Source organism: Periplaneta americana, chromosome 9 (assembly GCF_040183065.1).
Source record: "Periplaneta americana isolate PAMFEO1 chromosome 9, P.americana_PAMFEO1_priV1, whole genome shotgun sequence".
Classification (NCBI taxonomy): domain Eukaryota; kingdom Metazoa; phylum Arthropoda; class Insecta; order Blattodea; family Blattidae; genus Periplaneta; species Periplaneta americana.
Window position 1 is genome coordinate 110635266 of NC_091125.1, and position 21909 is coordinate 110657174.

At 37.1% G+C, this 21909-nt stretch overlaps 1 protein-coding gene across 1 annotated transcript in view; it reads left to right on the forward strand.

The window, feature by feature from the left end:
- Window positions 1-16237: 16237 nt before the first annotated feature.
- The window catches only part of LOC138706386 (nuclear receptor coactivator 2-like), a 613007-nt gene continuing 607335 nt past the window's right edge, over window positions 16238-21909 (forward strand). Inside the window, exon 1 of the mRNA XM_069835613.1 lies at window positions 16238-17358. Coding sequence (XP_069691714.1) covers window positions 17330-17358 — 29 coding nt within the window. The 5' untranslated portion in view covers window positions 16238-17329. The remainder of the gene's footprint in view (window positions 17359-21909) is intronic.

Genomic DNA, 21909 nt, shown 5'->3' on the forward strand with positions numbered 1-21909 from the left:
ACGTCATAGTTTCGTCATTACTTCATTACGAAAGGTAATATAATATCTGAGGTTCTCTATTGCATCCGGTAGAGCGCTCTAGTGTGGCGTGTTAAGTATCGATAGTATAACTGGCTCTAATCGATTACCACACTATATTTTGGTCAAAGAGTACAAGCTACAGCAATATTATTCTAATTCTTCTGTGCTCTTTGGTTTGTTCTTCTGTGGTTACAAGACAACCATCATCATAAAATGACAGTTGATACGAACAGCTGTTAGAGGGCGGCCATTTTTTCTCTATATACAACGCTTAAACAAGGGGTTTCGTGTATATTACTGCAAAGCAATTCCCATTGTATAGTTACAGCCTGTTTATACATCCATTGCTTATGCATGGTTTATTAGTAAAGTTTTCTATCTCAACTCTGCATAAGTCTCGTATTAAAACTATACACGGTTTATTAGTGAGACTGTAACAAGAGAACCTTCCACTATCTTAAATCTAAACCTGCTTTGAAGTTTTATGCACAGGTAAATATTGTAAACGAAAAGGGACCTAAAAAAAGTGTAGCTTCTGGTACAAATTATAAGGCATAAAAATGAGCTTTCGTTCTTATAGTACTAGAATAATCTTTCTGCTTCTTTGCGAAGGCAAACTAGATGCTTTACACTTCACACAATATAGGAGAGGCAGATTGGTGTTACGTGTGCTCCTACAGCGTAGAAAAGAACAAAGAAAATGCGGACAGTATGCTATTTTTGAAGCTTTTTTTGTCTTAAAATTTATATTGCTATCTAACTTGTTGGATTTTACTTCGTTGCAGTACCAACTCATGCAGAGGAATTTGGATCTGGTGATTCTGAAAGTTTCGTCAGTACGAACTGCTTATATCTTACGATGGAGATATTTGCCTTCAAACGGTGTCGCTTGATCGAAGCAAGCTGCAGTGCTCCCATTCAACCCTCCTGTTGCTTTGTTCGTGTAATAACTATCGGCACTGCCTAACTTGGTTTTCACTCTTGTGAAGCGAAGTAATGATCGGAGCGTTGCGTTCCCGGCAGACTCCTGACTGCGCCGCCCAACTCACCGTGCTGTAGTCATTACAGAAGTAATTGAAACGGACTGGTATGAACTGCGCTGAAGTCTAAACTTTGATATTCATCATTATACTGCGGTATGTTAAGCGTTAATTATTTGAATCAGCGAGCAACAACAATGTTGCAATTATAATTTCGCACGAGCTTTATTACCTCACATCATTTGAAGCCGAACTAATAACTTCTGTGCAGTAATCCTTGCTCCATCCTGCAGCAATGGTTGACATTCGCTTGAAATATTAAATTTTAAGTGTTGGCACATAGTTTGTATGACGTGAATATATTAGGAAAAAATCCACGAACTATTACGGAAAAGACTGGAATTTTACTTGAAGCAAGTAAAGAGATAGGTTTGGAAATAAATCCCGAAAAGACAAAATATATGATTATGTCTCGTATTGTACGAAATGAAAATATAAAAATTGGAAATTTATCCTTTGAAAAGTGGAAAAATTCAAATATGTTGGAGCAACAGTAACAAATATAAATGACACTCGGGAGGAAATTAAACGCAGAATAAATATGGGAAATGCCTGTTATTATTCGGATGAGAAGCCTTTGTCATCCAGTCTGCTCTCAAAAAAGCTGAAAATTAGAATTTATAAAACAGTTATATTATCGGTTGTTGTTCTATATGATGTGAAACTTGGACTCTCACTTTGAGATAGGAACAGAGGTTAAGGGTGTTTGAGAATAAGTTGCTTAGGAAAATATTTGTGGCTAAGAGGGATGAAGTTACAGGAGAATGGAGAAAGTTACACAACGCAGAACTGCACGCATTGTATTCTTCATCTGACATAATTAGGAACATAAAATGTAGTCATTTTAGATTGGCAGGGCATGTAGCACGTATGGGCGAATCCAGAAATGCATATGTAATCATTCGCCACACTACACCACGATTACATATGAAGGGTTCAGAGCCATAGTGGGCCAAGCGCCATTTATTAAAAACGGAGAAAACAAGGGTTAAAGTTAAATGAATACCATAGTTTAACGAAGATTGACATATTTAGTTTTAATGTGTATACTTTATATTACTTGCTATATGTTTCCATTGAATTATGGTAATAACTTCATTTTAACCCTTGTTTTCTGCGGTTTTAGTAAATGGCGTTTGGCCCACTATGGTTCCGAACCCTTCATATTTACTATCTTATTCATATGCGAAGTTACAACATTCCAATTCCTGGAGGTCTTTACCTGCTCGAGTGACGTGGTTTAGTGGTTTCGAGCTAGAATCGTGCTCGTGTCTGATAATCCATTGGCTAATCCTCGGTCCCTTCTTGCCAAATTTTCATCTCGCTGTTACAAACTTCCATCGACGCTAAATAACTCAGCCGATAAGTGTCGTTAAAGATTCGAAGAAAATACTATTTTATCTGCTCTAATCTGTACTCATAGCCCAGAAATTGACTACACACAATAACTATGAAGATCACCGTCGTCAACAACTGACGGCCTTCACTTCGAACTCCATCTCCCAGGTTTCAATCGTACTTGCGATGAACAACTAGAAGTTATTTCAAATACAGTATCTACTAACCTGTAAGTAAATAAGCCTATAATTACTCCTAAACAAAATTTTTGTTCGTTTATTAATTTGCATTATTTATTTGTAATTAAATAAATCTAATGTTAAACATTTGGGGAAAATATTTTTTCTAAAAAAAGAAAACTATGAACTTTCCACCAATATGATATTATGTCTTTCTCGTGTTAAATTTTACTGTACCTGGTTAACATGTTTCGGCCTGCTATTGGCCTTCTTCAGAACTGGTTGTTGCTGGTCTTGGCGCGTTTTGTTTTGTTTCATGTGAGGGTGTGTTTGTGTAGTGTAATGTGGAGTCAAAGAGTGTGTGTGTTCTGAAATTGAGTTGTGTGTTGAGAATTTCATTTGGATCTGTTTTTGTGTGTCTGTAGGCTATATTTCGTATTGTTCTAGTGTGTTTAATTTCTCGCTTTTTGGTTGGATGTGTAGAATTTACATGTCTGTGTTGATGTCCAACCAAAAAGCCAGAAACTAAACACACTAGAAAAATACGAAATGTAGCCTACAGACACACAAAAACACATCCAAATGAAATTCTCAACACACAACTCAATTTCAGAATACACACACTCCTTGACTCCACATTACACAACACAAACACACCCCCACAGGAAACAAAACAAAAGGCGCCAAGACCAGTAACAACCAGTTCTGATGATGGCCAATAGCAGGCCGAAATTTGTTAACCAGGTAGAATAAAATTTAACACGAGAAAGACATATAATACATATTCCGAAGTGGTATAGTGTTAAAAGTTGTGTAATCAAGGTGTAACTTATATAGTTTTTTGTTACATACAAAATGATCTATTCGCTCTGAAAATCTGCAAGGCTATTTCACTTCCACCCTGTATATACATATACACAGTTTTATTATTCTGATACAAGGGGTGAAACGTTTCAGCATCATTCTTTATGTTTAATTTCATTATATTGATTTCAGAAATTATGTAGTCTGTTTCATTCATATAATCATCACGATTAAAGATAAGTTACCAACTGTACATGCGTAAGGTTGCATTAATCTGTAATGATTTTGACACTTCATTGTAGCTCTACTAATATTTTTATTACAAACGGAGAAAGGCCAGAGCTATGTCGAAAAAAAAAATCATATCCATGTTATATTTCCATCTTAGTTCAATTTTGGAACGTTTTCAACTTAACATTAGGTGCAGAAGGCAGTCTTAATTCCGTAACAAATAGGGACCACAACGGTTTCTGCATAAGACGACAGAGCATCACCACATTGCCAGCAGGCGTCCATGCTGTCTGTGATTCGGAATTACAGCGGTGACTCACGCAGAGTGAAGGCTGCGAGAATATAATGTTTCTTATTATAATAATAAAGTACGCTGTGAGGAAATAATTTAAAACTAATCAGGGACTTCTTTGAAGAATAAAAAGATGCATAAATAAAATCCCCGAACAAAAGGATTGTCGTGACAGCACAAATGGTGTAATTCAATATTAGCTTTATTACACTTAATTGGAATGACCTATTGCCGGGAGTAGGTCTATGCATATTATATGAAGATGGTCCTCTGTCGTCTCTCAAGTTACATCGTTTCCGACTCGAGCCCTTTTAACTCGGATTAGATTCGCAGGAGGAAGTGCAGTTTTATTTCTCTTCGAAGGTAGGTATGAAGTTTGAGTCCCTTGGTTTATGACGTATCAAGCTACGATTTTGCGCCATGTAGATAATATGACCGGTGAGGCTCGCCAGTCATGTAGCCTACATCTAATGCTGGACGAAGAATCCTATGCTTCCTTGACAAGGGAATGGAATTTTGGAATTGGAATTTAACTGAGGCGGGCACGGATGGCCCAGCACTGCGACCTATTGAGATCTATTACGCTAGCCCTCGATATGGAATGGGTTGCATGCCACAGATCCCCTATGCGCACCGCACTAACCACATAACTTCCTTAATGACCGGTCCCTATAGCCGACAGAATCCATATACCATTCCTGCTTCGGAAAATTCCCCCAAGGCCCCTCTACTTTCGTAATTTTAGATCCCAATCCCCGTGAAAGATTGCACAAGGTGAATTTTTAGGCCTAGCGGCCACTAACCAGGAGTCTTTGAGTTCGATTTCCGTACTCTGTCAAGGGATGTTTTCTTGGTTAGGAATTAAAGGGTTCAGAACCATAGTGGTCCAAGCGCCATTTAGTAAAACCGTAGAAAACAAGGTTTAAAATGAAGTTATTACCATAATTCAATGGAAACATATACTTACTTACTTACTTACTTACTTACTTACTTACTTACTTACTTACTTACTTACTTACTTACTTACTTACTTACTTACTTACTTACTTACTTACTTACTTACTTACTTACTTACTTACTTACTTACTTACTGGCTTTTAAGGAACCCGGAGGTTCATTGCCGCCCTCACATAAGCCCGCCATTGGTCCCTATCCTGAGCAAGATTAATCCAGTCTGTATCATCATATCCCACCTCCCTCAAATCCATTTTAATATTATCTTCCCGTCTACGTCTCGGCCTTCCCAAAGGTCTTTTCCCCTCTGGCCTCCCAACTAACACACTATATGCATTTCTGGATTCGCCCATACGTGCTACATGCCCTGCCCATCTCAAACGTCTGGATTTAATGTTCCTAATTATGTCAGGTGAAGGATATAATGCATGCAGCTCTGCGTTGTGTAACTTTCTCCATTCTCCTGTAACTTCATCCCTTTTAGCCCTAAATATTTTAATGGAAACATATAGCAAGTAATATAAGGTATACACATTAAAACTAAATGATATGTCAATCTTCATTAAACTATGGTATTCACTTAACTTTAACCCTTGCTTTCTCCGTTTTTAATAATTGGCGCTTGGCCCACTATGGCTCTGAACCCTTCAATTGTTCCTTAGAATGTACGTCTTGGCTGTTTGTGTTATCCTTAGGTTTAAGTTAGATTTATTTAGATATAGCCTAAGTTTTTGGAGTGAAGTGTCGCTTCCTTCCATAAATCCGCTTAGAATAGCCTCTTAGGGCAAATATGAATATTCGTGAGCACTTTCATCTGAGTATTTCACCTGTGTCCATTATTCTGAAAATTTATTAACCTCTATACCCTCTGCACTTTCTTGTAAACCGGAAATCAGTGGCAGATATACATTACGTAATCATCAATGTTGTACGTAAACAGAGCTTTTGTAAGTCAGTTATAGCATGGCTAGCACGAGTAATTTAAACGATGCTCAAGGTCTCAATTGAATTCTCTTTGGGAAGTGATAATTTTTTTACGGAGGCATAAAATAGGGTTCAGTATTTAGTTTGTGGTAAAAGTTATTACTACTATTAGAAAATTCCATTTAGAGCGTTGTTATGAAACACGCCATAAGCTTATTAGGCAGTATGAAGATGTCATAGGAGTGGATCATGAAGCCCTTCTGAAAGACCTTCGCAATGACAAATTTTGAATGGAAGTAAATATGTCCTGAACATTTTATGCATTTTTAGGGAGATTTGTTCTAGATGAAAGATTTCTTTCTATTTTAATTTCTTCTTCAAAGTAGCATTTCTTTACATTGTCCCGACATATTTAGGTGCAGTTTATATTTAAAATTAATAAAAATACCTACATTTAAATAATTTCCTTGATTAAACCATTAAGGCTACTTATTACATACGTGATTTACTTCACTTTGCACCATCGAAACAACTCGCTAATCCTTAATCTGTCCTCGCATGTTATGGTGCCGCTTCGGCCGAGAATCGGTTCCGCATGTATTAATTCTGTTCGCCATTTTAGTCTTGCATAGTGCGAGCAGTGCAGGAATCTACCCATCAGGCACTAGAGATGCATCTACACTGTTCAACTTTTTTTCTTTTTCAACTTTACGTATTCTTCAATGCATGCAACAGTGAACGAAACGCATTCTATTATGCATGCCTTTTCCCACTAAAAATGAGAGCACATGCAGCAATTGAAAGTACCCATCGCCGGTATCTTGTAGTTGCCTTCCAGCAAGTGAAGAATTATCCAGGATTGCTCGAGCGCGTTCTTGGGTCTTTGCGGAGAAGACTAGACAGATGCATTCAAGTGCATGGTCAGCATCTTGAACACCTGCTATTCTTCAGCTAACATGTTCATACTGTGCTGTACCTTGTTTATCCACAAATTTCACCGTTGTTCAATCACACAAAAATATTTTGTGTTTGTTCAATCACATCCTGTAGTGTTGAAGAGAAGATTATTAATTTTACTGTCTCGTGATGGATAAACTAATGAAATTGTCACTGCTCTTAGTACTTGAAATTTGCGGGTCCCAACCACCACAAAATGGCATTATCTCGTAAACGGTTAATTTGCGGACCCATGTTTACTGGAATTTTTTTGCTTCTCTTCGTCTTTACTTCCCATCCCTAAATTTTTACCATCACGTTTGAAACACACACACACACACACGCACACACACACACACACACACACACACACACACACACACACATATATATATATATATATATATATATATATATATATATATATAATCATTGATTTTATGAAACCTACTAGGATGACAATACATAGCATAATTTTTTCAGGACGAAGAAAAAAGTAATTAGGCCTAAATATCAATAAGCCTACATAAGAATATTAGAAAATTCGGTAGAAAACGTTAGTGAATATGATGGATATCAATGACATCATCGAGGATTAAGTAGGCCTATTGATATTTAATTAAGTTACTTTTTTCTTCCTCCAGAAAAATTATACTCTGTACTGTCACATATGAGGTTTCATAAAATCAATATATCGCTTTTATTCAAAGTTTAGTATGGGGGACGCCACTATAAACCACTGACGACTTTACATCACTATTATATTATACATAAATTCTACAGCACAGAAATCATTCATAACCTACAATATTAAAGGAGGCACTTTTTTTTATTCATTAGCATGCTTTTGTCAATTTCGAAAAATTTCCCTGGACGACCTCCCATAGTTTTTAAATTATACCTGCTACCACTTGAAGGGCAGTTCATAGCTTCTAGTGTATTATTACTCCGTGAAAATCTTCCATAGACTCCAATGTGCTGACAAGTGTCGGGAAAGAACTCAAGCGCGACATTGTTCTCTATGACTTTAATGTGCGTATATTCAAGGCTACATTGTTTCGTAATATCCACTAGCGTTCTGTGATGCATATCCTCTGCATAGGTTGGTAGCGCTGGAAAATTGACATCAATGCGTAGAAATTTCCGTATATAAAAAAGATCTCAATTTGGAGCGGGATGTCAGGCTTATTACAGTGTTCACATCATGTTTTTGATTTGGTCTTTCATTTTATACGATAGCTGAATATTTGAACTCCACTGCCTCTAGACTGCTAGTACGTGATCTATGACACTCAAAAGACGTATCTGATGTGGTAATAGAGGGTTTTCGCACCCTCCTATTCCGCTAAACGATTAACGCTATGTTGACGTCAGTAGTGACGTATTTGGTGACGTATGTTCCAGTTCGTAAAACTTCGGAAAGAATCGTAAGAGATCGGTGCACGTGTTTCTTTAACGTAAGACTCTATTATACGATATTTTCCACTCCGTTAAACATTTATCATGTCGTAACTCTTATGATAATCTATTAATCGTGCTGTAAGTTTTTTAATTGACAGCTCAATGTCTAAGGAAAGCATAGAAACAAATTCGAAATGAAAGTCGTTTTTGAAAAGTGAGTAAAAATAGTGACTTCGATGCGATCTGTCCAGAATAGACATTTACACCTTCAAAAGTTGGTAAGCGGCAAACATTTTTATTTTTCACGTTGGATGGGAGTCAAAGACAAAGAAATGTTGATAAAGAATGGAAAAATTACTTTTAAAATTATTGATCTCTACTGAAAATCTTCATTGGTTTCCGAGTTACGGCGAGTTAAACAAAGGAGCGTTTTCGCTTTACGGAGTACTTACGACTCAACCTTTCATCTGTTCTAATCTCAACGAAAATTTTTACCCCGAGCCTCCTTTTACTTCGACCTGAATAATTTATTCATCTCGAGAGAAGAAAATCACCCACGGTGGTAAATCTCAAACGAGATACCATGTTTTAACACCGAATTATGCCTACGGTAAACTTCGTTCACGTCCACGTTATTCGACTAGGGACAGCGACTCCTCTGTTGAAATAACGTGAAGTGAATGGCTCTGATTGGCTCTTTCATCAATGACATCAACATAGCGTTTAACCGGTTAGGGAACCAAGAGTGTGCGAATACTCTCTATTATTGGCTTATTTTTTCGCAATTTCCTCCACAAATCCATTCCATCTAAACGCTCTGGTTACTGACATCAAGTTTTCTAAGTAATTAGTTTGCAGAAATTTTTGTGTGAACTGGTTAGTTTTGCAGTGGCTTGTCAATTAAATAGCCTTGATTCCGATTCTGTGGCGTATTTTTTCTACTCTTAACACTTGAACATAAGATATTTAAAATATAAAATAAGTAGTGTCAGAATTGAAACACATTTCTGTATTTCCTTAGAATCTGTGTAACAAAGTAAAATGGATTGCTTTACTTGTACCAAAATAATAAATTATAATTGTAATTATAATAGGTATTATTATATTATTATTATTATTATTATTAGTAGTAGTAGTAGTAGTAGTAGTAGTAGTAGTAGTAGTAGTAGTAGTAGTAGTAGTAGTAGTAGTAGTAGTGGTGGTGGTGGTAGTGGTAGTAGGATTTATACCATTAATAATAGATTTTATTAGTGATATACAGAATGATTAAAAACCTCTGCGCCAAACTCTGAGAGGTGATAGATCTAACAATAAGACATCCTTTTTTGTTAAACAACCTATGTCTTTTGATGCGTCCTTTCGAAGTTACCCTTAGAAATGTTCTTGCGCGGGCGTACGTCAATGTATGCGAATGTGTGCACCCCTGTTTGTTTGTTTGTTTATTGAGATGTTTGTAAGAGACGAGAAGGGTTGTTGTTTGTTTACGTTTAAAGTTCAATACCTTTTCCTTTCAGTTCAGTGTAATCATCAATTGAGAATGGATGTCTACGCGATCTTCCACCGATGCGCCGGGGACGAAGAGACCCATCGTCTCGAATGCGCTGATAAAGTCGAGCAAACATTGTGTGGTGAGGGTGATTTCTGTTTTGAAACTGTTGTTGGTACATGTGGAGAGCTCTTCTTCCGTTTCCGCGAGCCTCCCCATAACACATTACCATATCGGCTAAAGGCTGGTTCACAATAAAACGGGAACCTAAACGACAACGGGAACGGAAATATTGTTAAAATAAATTTATTTAAATGTGAGCATTCACAATTAACTTTCGCGCAAGCTTTTCGTTAATTGTGAAGCTCACATTTAAATACAATTATTTTAACAATATTTCTGTTCTCGTTTTCGTTGTCGTTTCCGTTCCCAGTTTATTGTGAACCAGCCTTAACTCGGGAAAAGTGTAGACATCCATTCTCAATTGATGATTAGACTGAACTGAAAGGAAAAAGTATTGAACATTAAATGCAAACAAACAACAACAACCCTTCTCGTCTCTTACAAACATCTCAACAAACAAACAGGGGTGCACACATTCGCATACATTGACATACGCGCAAAAACAACGGTAACTTCGAAACGAAGCTTCAAAAGACATAAGTTGTTTAACAAAAAAGGTTCTTTATTGTTAGATCTATCACCCCTCAGAGTTTGTCGCAGAGGTTTTGAATCACTCTGTATAAAATATTCAATAATGATGGTAAGATAAATAAAAATGCTCCTGTCTACTTTCTTAAGTAAAGCACGCATCGCCACTGCACTGAAAATAAAACAAATAAATATTGTATGGCACCGACACGCATCTTCTTTTATACGGAAAAGCTTAAACACGTATTGCAACATATCACACACATCTTGATTCTTCTGAAGCTAATAATTGACGGAACGCAACTGTTGAAACCGGTATCCTGTCAACAGACAAGTTCCGCTTCGCATTGCAACTATGTATGGGCAAGTAACTATCGCAAAGACAATGCGTCTGTGGCCACATAAGAGGATAATTCCCTCTCCTCTAATAGCCAACTATTAAACAAAAGTCGGATGTGATATATATAACACGAGCATAATTAGTATCTGCGAGGTACTGCAAGGCGAAACTTGACGCTTCTGTTTGCCATACTCTCGCAGACGCAAAAATCATTAAGGAAGGTTAGGTTCGGCAACGCAGCTCATGACGTCAGAACGCCAGTCCATCAAGAACCATTATGAAGGAATACAGTAACAAAGGTGACGTCTTGTTTTCAGCAAGCAGAACGTCACGTCTAGCAGGAGTAGGCCATGCAATCTTAACACATTAGACAAGTTTGAAGGATAAAAGTTTTACCATGAAGTGTAGTAATACAATGTTGTATTTAATGGAGTTCTCACCTCTGGTGTGTAGGAAAAGATAACGCTGTTCTTTATTCACAGGTTAGGAAGCAGCCATGTTTACGCTGCTGACATTGGTGCAAATGTTTAGGGATCTGCCACACACATAACGTGTAGTGATTTTGTTAGATGAGAGGCGAAGAAATAGTGAGAAGATTTTTTAACAGGTTCTATGTTTCCAGCATTTTTATATTGAATAACAAAATTGTTCAATCGTAACAGTTTGTGTTGAATGGACATTGAAACAAATGTGCAGTTATGTAGATAAATTTACATTTTATGAGAGGATAGTAGGCTATTTGTTACTAATAACTAATACAGGGTTGTTTCCGATCTCTGATAACGAATTTGAATGATGTCATCTGCGTCAGAAATCACAGCGACAGCTGAATTGCGGCGAGAGGTAACAGACCAGTAGTGAGTGATTTCATAATCAGAGTGCACGGTGTATTACAGTAGCAATGCCCAAGAAAATCGAGCCTTTTTGGGAGGGGTACACAACAAATCTTTCCGATGCCAAGTACAGTTACGTGAAAATCATAGGAGCCTGCAAGAAACGTAGTTTCGTTATTTCCAAGAAAGGCATCTTTTGTGTACCTAATAAGACTGGCAAAGCTCGGATGGAATTAATTCCAGAGTGGAAAAAGCAAGCAAATCCACCCCCCGTCACAAGTCGCCGCACCCTACGAGATGATACAAATTAATTCCATTCGAGCTTTACCAATCTTATTAAGTAAACAGAAGATGCTTTTCTTGGAAATAACGAAACCTCGTTTATTGCAGGCTTCTTTTATTCTTACTTAACTGTACTTGACATCGAAAAGAGTTGTTATGTATCCCTTCCAAAAAGGCTAGATTTTCTTGGGAATTTCTGCTGTGAGTCGCCGTGAACTATGACTATGAGATCACTCACTACTGGTCTGTCACCTCGCGCTACAGTTCAGCCGTCGTGTGACTCCTGACGCACATGATGTCATTCAAATTCGTTATCAGTGATCGGAAACAACCCTGTAGCCTAAGTAATAAAATTTTTAATGTGTAAAAAAAAATCTGCCTCTGTGCAACGTCAAATTTGCGGTGGGGAGGCAAGGAAGTGACAGGAAGGTTGTAGCCTAATGCTTTTCGATACGCTGATGCCCAAGTTGTAAGATAAGCCACTTGAAATCACTGACCGGCAGAGATAAAATGTAAAATCTATACTCAGTTAAGGTATCCAGAGCAGATATACGAATATGAAACATTGTTCTCCTGTTACCGTTGAATAACGTTAATGTATTTGTATATTTTTATTCTAAATTTAATTAAATATTACAGCATATTCGCTCATATACTCAATATGCTTGCTTCGCGCCGACAAGAAATATTATCTATAGATAACGTCACAGCGGACTACGTAACAGTCGTCTTCATTACAACAAAGCTTTATTAGAAAATTGTACTGAAACACTTTAAACCATAAACGCTAACTGAAATCAGAATACATAATATTATTTGAAAAGCTTGTGTTCACTTAAAGTACATATTCCACTCTCAGTAAGTATAGTTTCAACTCCTGTAATTCGGGCATGGGAAGTGATTGAAAATGGGGAATGAACGAAAACTGTTAAATGTTTTTAGCAATTGTAATAATAATGTTCTCCAACCAGAAGATAAACCGTGAAAGTAATGTGCTTACTATTGCGTCATTTATTGGAGCGAAGTAGATAGATAATATTAGAGTTATAACGTCGGTTTAAAAAGCATGCGCTCTCCCCCATATGTTATTTACTCCATGAAGGGATTAAAAGACCACGAGATTAACAGTAATCTAATTTTGTAACTAGAGTAGTATAAAAATGTGTTATGGTTTGTTCTTTGAGAGATAGCTAATAGAGATATGAGTATCCACGTGTGTGACCTTATGACATCTTATGACATCAACATTCATTTACAGCATAACCCCGCTCCCCTTCATTCCCTGGAGACTTTCTCGTGGTTGGAGTACAGTACGTAAACTATTACGTAATAATATGTAAACTATTCTTCTTAGTAAAATAAAGTACGTAGATAGAAAGCTTGTTATTTACTGTTTAATTTATACAATAGATTTGTGTTCTTTGCCTTTCACATACAATGAGTTACTGGCTTTTAACGATGTTCTGCGACAGTGTGACTTACGTTTTGTGTTTAGCGCAGGCTCATAGATAAACGTTAAAAATTAGCTACCCCTACTAACTGTAACCGGTGTGGAATTTTGTTTTAATATTACATTTAGAAACAATAGGACGTACTTGGAAATAATTTCCATCTGATGTGACTGCCTAAATGTCACGTTATATGCGAGATGATCTACACTCTTTGCGAATTGAATGACTCCTTCCTGGATTTTGTAGAGTAAACTTGCGCATGACGTCACTCAGGAGAGGGCGGAGCTTACTCACTTCCCTTCTCAAGATAGTACCCGAGCGGGTGACAGTTCACACGGCGTTTCTGTTCCACGCCATTCCTTCCGCGCTCTGACTACTCATTGGACCAGCAAATCTCTCACGCCCTTCCTTTGGGTGCCCTGACTGCCCATTGGATTAATCAGTTGCGCAGAAATCTTGTTTTGTAACACACACTACAGATTCCACGGGCAGTGTATACTAACGGCCGGGTCTACTCAGTTTTCGAATAATATTTAATACAAGTTCAATTTTACACCCTTAGAGTTTGTAGGACCTTTTGATCACTCTCCTGTGGAGATTAATAACTTTTGTGCTTGAAGGGAAGTTTTGGGAAGAGCTCATTAGGAGTTCCCTTGTAAGCTGATTAGCGGCAGAAATAGCTGATTGTAATGACCCTAACAAGTAGCATGTCGATATCTTTCTCATCTCATCACATTCTTCACCTGAACACGAAGATAGAACCAATCTTGGTAACTTGAATTCCTTATTCCTGAACACCAATAGGCAAAGTTCATTCCATATCATTTCTTAACAGTGCATTATCATTCATTTCATCCTCTTTTAGATCAGTTCTTTATAAACATACATATCAGACCAAATTTAGTGTTTGCAACGCATTTATCTTTTTGTCGTTGTATGGAATTGCCCTTTTGGAAGGCCGGAGGGCAAAAGACCTTTGGGGAGGCCGAGACGTAGATGGGAAGATAATATTAAAATGGATTTGAGGGAAGTAGGATATGATAGTAGAGACTGGATTAATCTTGCTCAGGATAGGAACCAATGGCGGGCTTATGTGAGGGCGGTAATGAACCTCCGGATTCCTTAAAAGCCAGTAAGGAAGTATGGAATTGCCCTTTAAAATATAATTATATAATTCTGTAGTATTGCGAACGCACATATTGTGCGACCAAACATATACAATAGTCGTATCGGCGAAATACTGAACTGCAGAGCGCATGTAACATCAGACCTGCCAATCTACAGGAGATGAAATTCGAGAAATGGGAATTTGACATGAAGATATTAACAACAAACATCGGAAGAGCGGAAATCGTGGACTGATTGCGGGTGGCTCGCGGATTATGCAGTATAGTTGACAGCTCTGTAATGTAACCACGATCTGATCATAAATCATAACATAACAAACCAACAGAAGCGACCTGATTGCAATACGGCTCGTCCCTTGCATGCATACATACATACATACATACATACGTACATACATACATACATACATACATACATACACACATACATACATACATACATACATACATACAAACCGATTAAATTAATAAGTAGAAAAATGGACATTACTGGGGCATTTTTTAGCGACGAATAATGTTATGTACGTTTGTATCTATAGTTTATTTCATTAATCTACTATAACACTTGTTAAGATTTATTTGATTTTGTTTATAAATCGGTTAATTTTGTAATTAATATTTTTGGCTTTTGTTGTGTAAATCAGGAAATACCATATACCTCCAATAATCTTACATTTTTATTAGACCTAATGTAAAAAACCTATTATTATTACTAAATTTATTATTATTACTTACTGGCTTTTAAGGAACCCAGAGATTCATTGCCGCCCTCACATAAGCCCGCCATTGGTCCCTATCCTGAGCAAGATTAATCCATTCTCTATCATCATATCCCACCTCCCTCAAATCCATTTTAATATTATCTTCCCATCTACGTCTCTGCCTCCCTAGAGGTCTTTTTCCCTCCGGCCTCCCAACTAACACTCTATATGCATTTCTGGATTCGCCCATACGTGCTACATGCCCCGCCCACCTCAAACGTCTGGATTTAATGTTCCTAATTATGTCAGGTGAAGAATACAATGCGTGCAGTTCTGTTTTCTCCATTCTCCTGTAACTTCATCCCTCTTAGCCCCAAATATTTTCCTAAGCACCTTATTCTCAAACACCCTTAATCTCTGTTCCTCTCTCAAAGTGAGATATTTATTATTATTATTATTATTATTATTATTATTATTATTATTATTATTATTATTATTTAGTTGGTTATTTAACAACGCTGTATCAACTACTCGGTTATTTATCGTCGATGGGATTGATGATAGCAAGGTGGTATTTGTCGACATGAGGCCATAGATTACCTAACATTAGCCGTACAGTTGAGAAAACCTCGGAAAAAACCCAACCAGGTAATGAGCCCAAGCGGGAATCGAACCAAGCGCAACTCTATTATTATTATTATTATTATTATTATTATTATTATTATTATTATTATTATTATTATTGTAGTAGTAGTAGTAGTAGTAGTAGTAGTAGTAGTAGTAGTAGTCGGATATTGTGTTTTATTGTGATATAGAATTAAAATCAATGAAAGGGAACAATATGAGTATAAGCTTATATCTTACCGATCCGCCATTAGTTAAGATAAAGTTTCCAAGACGTAGACTACGTGGATGTAGTGCCAGGAAGAATGTAAACAGAGAGCAGTGATATGGTTTGTCTCTAAATATGGAAGTTAATCGTCTTCGCACGTACGTGTACCCGAAGCTGTGACTGCACGCTTGTGTTGCTGGAAATCATTCAAGAGACGGCTGGCTACTCGATGTTTAGAGGAGGTGAAGCAACGCTGCGACCGAAGCATTGTCTAGGTTAGCCACGTTGTTTATTGTTTGCAGGGACTGTACTCTTGCTGCCGCCTTGTCGGGTCGTTTGTTAGAAGTAGTCTGGCTAGTGCTGCCCCCTTGTGGCGTTGCGAGTAGCTCTCCTCCGATCTTTGCCTCAGTGCAGTCAGGCAGTCAGTCAGAGTTAGACCGGGAACAAAAATGGAGGTGGAGTGTTGCGGCGTCTGTTGTGGCGGCCCTGCGGTGGTCATGTCGACAGACTCTTGTTTACATCACACAACTTACTCACTGAGTCGCCAGACTTGTGTATTTGCCTCGCATTAATCAGTTTTAAGTGTTTAATCTAGTTAAAACATGAGTGTTATTGGATTTGAAACTATAAAGACGTATTAAAGCATCACAACTGAAATCGTCGTTCTCATAGGTACGTCATCAGGATTACGTATCTTCTGTCGTCATTGTGTCACATTGGAACTGGAAGTCAGAGTGTGCCGCCATGTTGTTTATAATGTAACGTTAAATTGTTTATGTTGCAACTACTGTGCGTTACTTGAGGATGCTGTGATACTTTAATCCGCTGTTTTGCACCTACCGACATCGCCAGCGAATAGTGGGCAATGCTTATCTTCTAGTAAGTGTGTATAGTAACTAAGGAATTCTTAGTAACAATTGTTGAGATTTGTTGGAGATTCTCTACAACTATTAATAGTGTATGGTCTTTCGAGTGTCTTAGAGCAATTGGATACCACTTACTCGAGAGCTCTAAGGTTCCTTTGGCTTTTACATAACTTAGGCGGTGTATGAAGAATGTGTTGCGAATCTGTAGGAAACCAGCAGAAAGTTACGTTATTTTTTTTTACCTAGTGACGCAAGAATTTTTTTATCCACGTGAGTGGTGTGGAAACAGTGGGTGCCTTGCGCTGTAAAGATTGAGGTCAGTGATTTTGGAAATTAGGTCGTCGGATGTGACGCGACGCCCGGCGTCCTTGTGTAAGTGTGCGTTGTGTAGTGTTCAGTGCGTGCAAAGTATTTTTTGCAATGCATATTATCGCTGCACGATCTCATTTTAACAAGTGAATATTTAGTGGAGTGTTAACGAGATTTATACAGTGTTGTAAAAGTGCAGTGAGGAATAGATAAAACACATTTTCAAAGTAAGAAATATTGTGTGAAAAATTTAAGCAATTAATCCCCGTTTTGCAATTTGGATCAAGGTCACCGAGGAGGAATTGGCGTCCACATTGTAGATGTTCACCACATGTCCACAGCCGCAACAGAAAATGCAGGGTAAGCCACTTACATAGAAATCTCGACTGTGGTGGTGTTCAGGCGCATTATTTTAGTAGCGCTACGCGTTTATTGAAGACAAACCTCTCCGATCTGTGAAGGATTGAGTAGGTTAGGGAATGTGCCGCCATTTTGTTTTGTTTCCCCCCAACTCAGTTTCCCCCCCCCCCTCCAGATTATTACTATTGCATGTGCCATAGTTTCCATCGCCCGTTTTTAAAGGCAAGTTTTGTAATGTAATGAAGCAATATCGACACCAGCAACGCTAATTTAGTTTGTTAGACCTACATTTTACAAAACATAATTTTTAAGCTATCTTCTGCATTGTGTTGGCCTGTATTTTTTTCCTATAGGTTTAATTTAAAGTTCTCCTGAGATCTACACTGTAGTAACATAGAATGGCAGTAACATGTGTAGTAGGTATAGCGCATGGTATATCCAAAAGAAGAACCCGTATTTCTGCAACACCTTAGAAATCGAGAAGGATTATTACAAAATCGGTAATTTAACGGCTGTATCAACTGCAAGATTATCTAGCGTCAGTGGAATTGATGATATCGAAATAGTATTTTGGCGAGATGTGACCGACTATTCGCCGTGGGTTACCCGACGTTTGTCTTACAGTTGGAGAAAACGTGGGAAAATCCAGCCACATAATATGCAAGATTCAATTCCAATTCCGACCGCTTATAAGATTCAACATTCACACTTTTTTGGCTTGTGAAGTAAAAACTGAGATTAATGTTAGGCAGTTTTGAAGAGTGCACCCAGTCAGTTCAAGTTGTTTCTGTTAGTGAGTTTATTTTTCAAAATCTGTTAATCTATTATTATGCCGAATGAAAACTAATTGACTTCTTTACACATTCAGACAGACTCCTATTATAATCAGTGTTAGAATTATCAGACGCGACGCAAGGTAATGTGTTACATAACACACGAAACATGCTAGCTATATTAATCAAAGTATTCAAAATTAAAATTATTCGTTGAACCTTACCGGAAGAAACAGGACTCCGCAGCCAAAGATTGTATTTACGAGGCCTAATTAATGTAAAATTGTACGAAGAAAAAAGAAAGATAAAGGTATAGAGAAATGTAAAATTTACACTGTATATAGAGGATAATGAACTTAATCCTAAACTAACTTGTCACCTTCTGCGCGTGACTTTGGTTAAAGTGGGATATTTTTTTCTTATTTTTAATTTTCTTATTAATTCATATAGGCTGATTCTTTGAGATTATTGGTGTCCTTTTTTCAACACATTACTGAAGCAAATTATTCATCTCGTTTATTTGGTGTAAGATCGGTTTTCAAGTTCTCTGTTCTTTTCTAAGTAGCCTACCGGTGGTTGTCAATATCGCGTAACTCACGTGATTGTTGACATTTGGGCGTTACTACGCATGACACATAGTTGTGAACATTTTTTAGATAGGTGCAAAGAGAATACGGGAATTGGAACTCTTGAAGATTACTTAATTGAATTTACTTTAATTTGTTATTCGCCGGTAAGAGTTTACAATCGTTTTTGGAAATGAAAAGACATAACGTGTGTGTGTTTTTTGTTTTCGTCAGTAGTTTAATGGTTATTTCATTGGCTTTATATGTGATATCAAGTGATATTTCAGGTTCAAGTGTATTATTTTCGCGAGAGGTTGTTTAGGAGTGCTTCAGTATCTGCTGCCGTCTTTCCAAATATTCTACCTAGTAAATTAATAGAGATCTCATGTCTGATCTCACATTTGAACTGAACACATATTCAAATAGAGAGTTAAGAGTTTATATCTTCGTTACGCTGCATTGCTTATATATATATATATATATATATATATATATATATATATATATATATATATATACACACACACACACACACACTTAACGTTATAATAGAATTGAAATTAATTAAACTGAATTTCGGAGTGCGTGGAAAAATTGATTTTCATTCTATAGATGAAATGTGTTATTTGATGGTCTTCATATGTAACGTACTTACGGAGCAACTATAACCAGAACTTCTTTTTCATTATGTTCGTTATTTAAATATTGTAAGTTTAAAACTTGGCAAAGAAGCATTCCAAGCTCAAGGTTCAGTTATTGATTACCCGAAGAAAGCCGAACGTCGACCGTAACCTGCTTATGTAACAGAAGTGAACGGAATTATTTTACCGTGATTTTTGCGGGTTCCTCTACACAAATGTATGACATTAGAAATACACTAACATAATTTTTCCGAGTTCTGCCTTTGAATCGTGACTTGTTGGCGTTAGAATGACTCTGTACCAATTGCAGAGGTTATGTGGCAACATGTGTGATTGTATCGCGTCATGGTTAGTGAAGACAGGGATGTCCGAGAAAGTGTTCATGACCTACATTATGCTACTGTGTAGAGCGTGGAAAACCTGTAAAATTCTCTTAGCAATCAATTGACCAAGAAAAATGTTTTTCATTACAATAGTGTAGTTATTCATGGATCTATTCTAGTGCACTAGCTAGTATTTATGGGTCGGGAAATATTAGTTGGATTGTGATTATTGCTGTAATAACTGTTAGCTGTGGATGGAAAGTTATAGGCCTATGTATTGTTTCAGTTTCGAACAAGGAATGAATTGATAGTGAAAATGTGGTAATATCGTAGGGATTGTTAGTCTACTGTACTTCCGCTTAGCATTTTAAACCTTGAATATGCATCCAATGAGACAGACATCGTTATGTTCTTACATGTGACAATGAAGTCATAGAATATGTCAGGTCATTAATTCTAGCAATCGTCATCGTGTTCATACCGTTGTCACACTGAAAGTTTTTCAAAGTGTATAATATTGATCAGTCCTTTTTAGATCAGACCTTTGCTGTTTTTCTGTATGTTCATCTTTTGATGATAGTCACAGTTTAAAATTGAAAACCTCCCCGGAATAAGGATGTAACTAACAAAACCGTAATTCATGTTTCAGGGGAAAGGAAAATTATTTCGGAGGCATATTTCATTAGGCCTATATTTACTATCACAATCATTTCACTGAACAAGGATATAAGTTTATGATTTATTATTATAAATAAATGCCTTTAAATTACTTTTTCCTAGGAGGTCTTCAATTGTGCATGATCCCTTTTTAATAGTGGATCTATACATAGAGTCAGAAAGGCAAAAGCGAATGAATTTTTTGGACAGTGACGGAAATAGTAAAAGATTGTTTTTCAAATGTCTTTACAATATACAGAGCGTTCGGCTCAGGTCTGGGCCGATAAATCGCATCCAAGCGTGGCGCGCTGCATATACAATCTGTAACCGCCAGGGAATTTCTCTCTAAATTGCGCACACACGTCTCGATCTTAGTCACTTTTGATATGTTATTACATTTTCTTTTGTTCTGACGTGAACTTTTCTGCTCACACCTCTCAGCTTTACAAACCACCCACTATTACTTGTTAGTCCGGATTTGCGCGAGGCGGGCCTTGCACCCCGCACGCGTCGGTTCTGAAAAAGGCTTTAAGATATTTAGGAAGAAACCTAAAACAGTATACCATGTTATTATTATCACTCAATTTTGGTGGTGAAAAATGAAGAAATAGGGCACCAGTGTATAGTGTTCTTGAGCAAAACCAACATAGGACTAAAATTTTATACAGCTGATGGTCGTATTCATCTCCCAAACCCCTGTAGTTTTGACTGTTAGCTGATATAATTTAATTGAATATCCTGCATTTTCTGTCACTCTTTACTTTTTTTTTTTATCTTGACGATGTATTGAAGCGAATCTTTCTTGATCTTATGTCGATGAAAATGCAAAAATTAGAAGTATGCTGTTGATGTGTGAAATGATCGCTTTTTATCTCTAAAAAGTTTTGTGCAGACCCAAAAACAAAATTTTCCAAATTCCAGTTATAACATACTGCGCATGCTCAGTGCAAACAAATTCAGGTAGCCTAAAGTCGATTAAGAATTAACAATTATTGACGGAAAACACCAAGAAATATATTTTTTTTTGTGGGGGGGGGGGGACGCTACGATTATCTAGAAATTTCGGCGTTTTCTTCTGAACCGACGGTAGAATCCTCATGTTGCGGACCTCCCTGACCATGTGATAAGTGCGATGTAAGGACACCGAAGATATGTTATAGGATAAGGGATAAACACCTAGTCCCACGCCGGAATTCGAACGTCGTACCGTATGTTTAGCAACGTGTTATTCATTAAGCCACCTTTCGGCTGACAGGGAGATGATAGAATGACATCTATAATTTACTTGAATTGTTTTTGAAGTGAAGTATGAAAATAATATGTATTTGCTTCAAACATTTCACGCAATTTTATGAGCTATTCCATCTTAAATCGACCGAAATATAGAGAAAATTGACCTTACAATTTCTAAATACAATGAAACTTTTTTGTACGTAGAGAACTGTGATACAGCGCTTTGTGCAAAGTTTGAGGCATCAGAACTTCATAGTGTTTAAATTAAAAATATTTAAATTTATCGTATTTTCATAAAATTAGCAACTTTAAACTGTTGTAGCTCCGAAACTCTTTCACCCAATGATCAAAATCATGG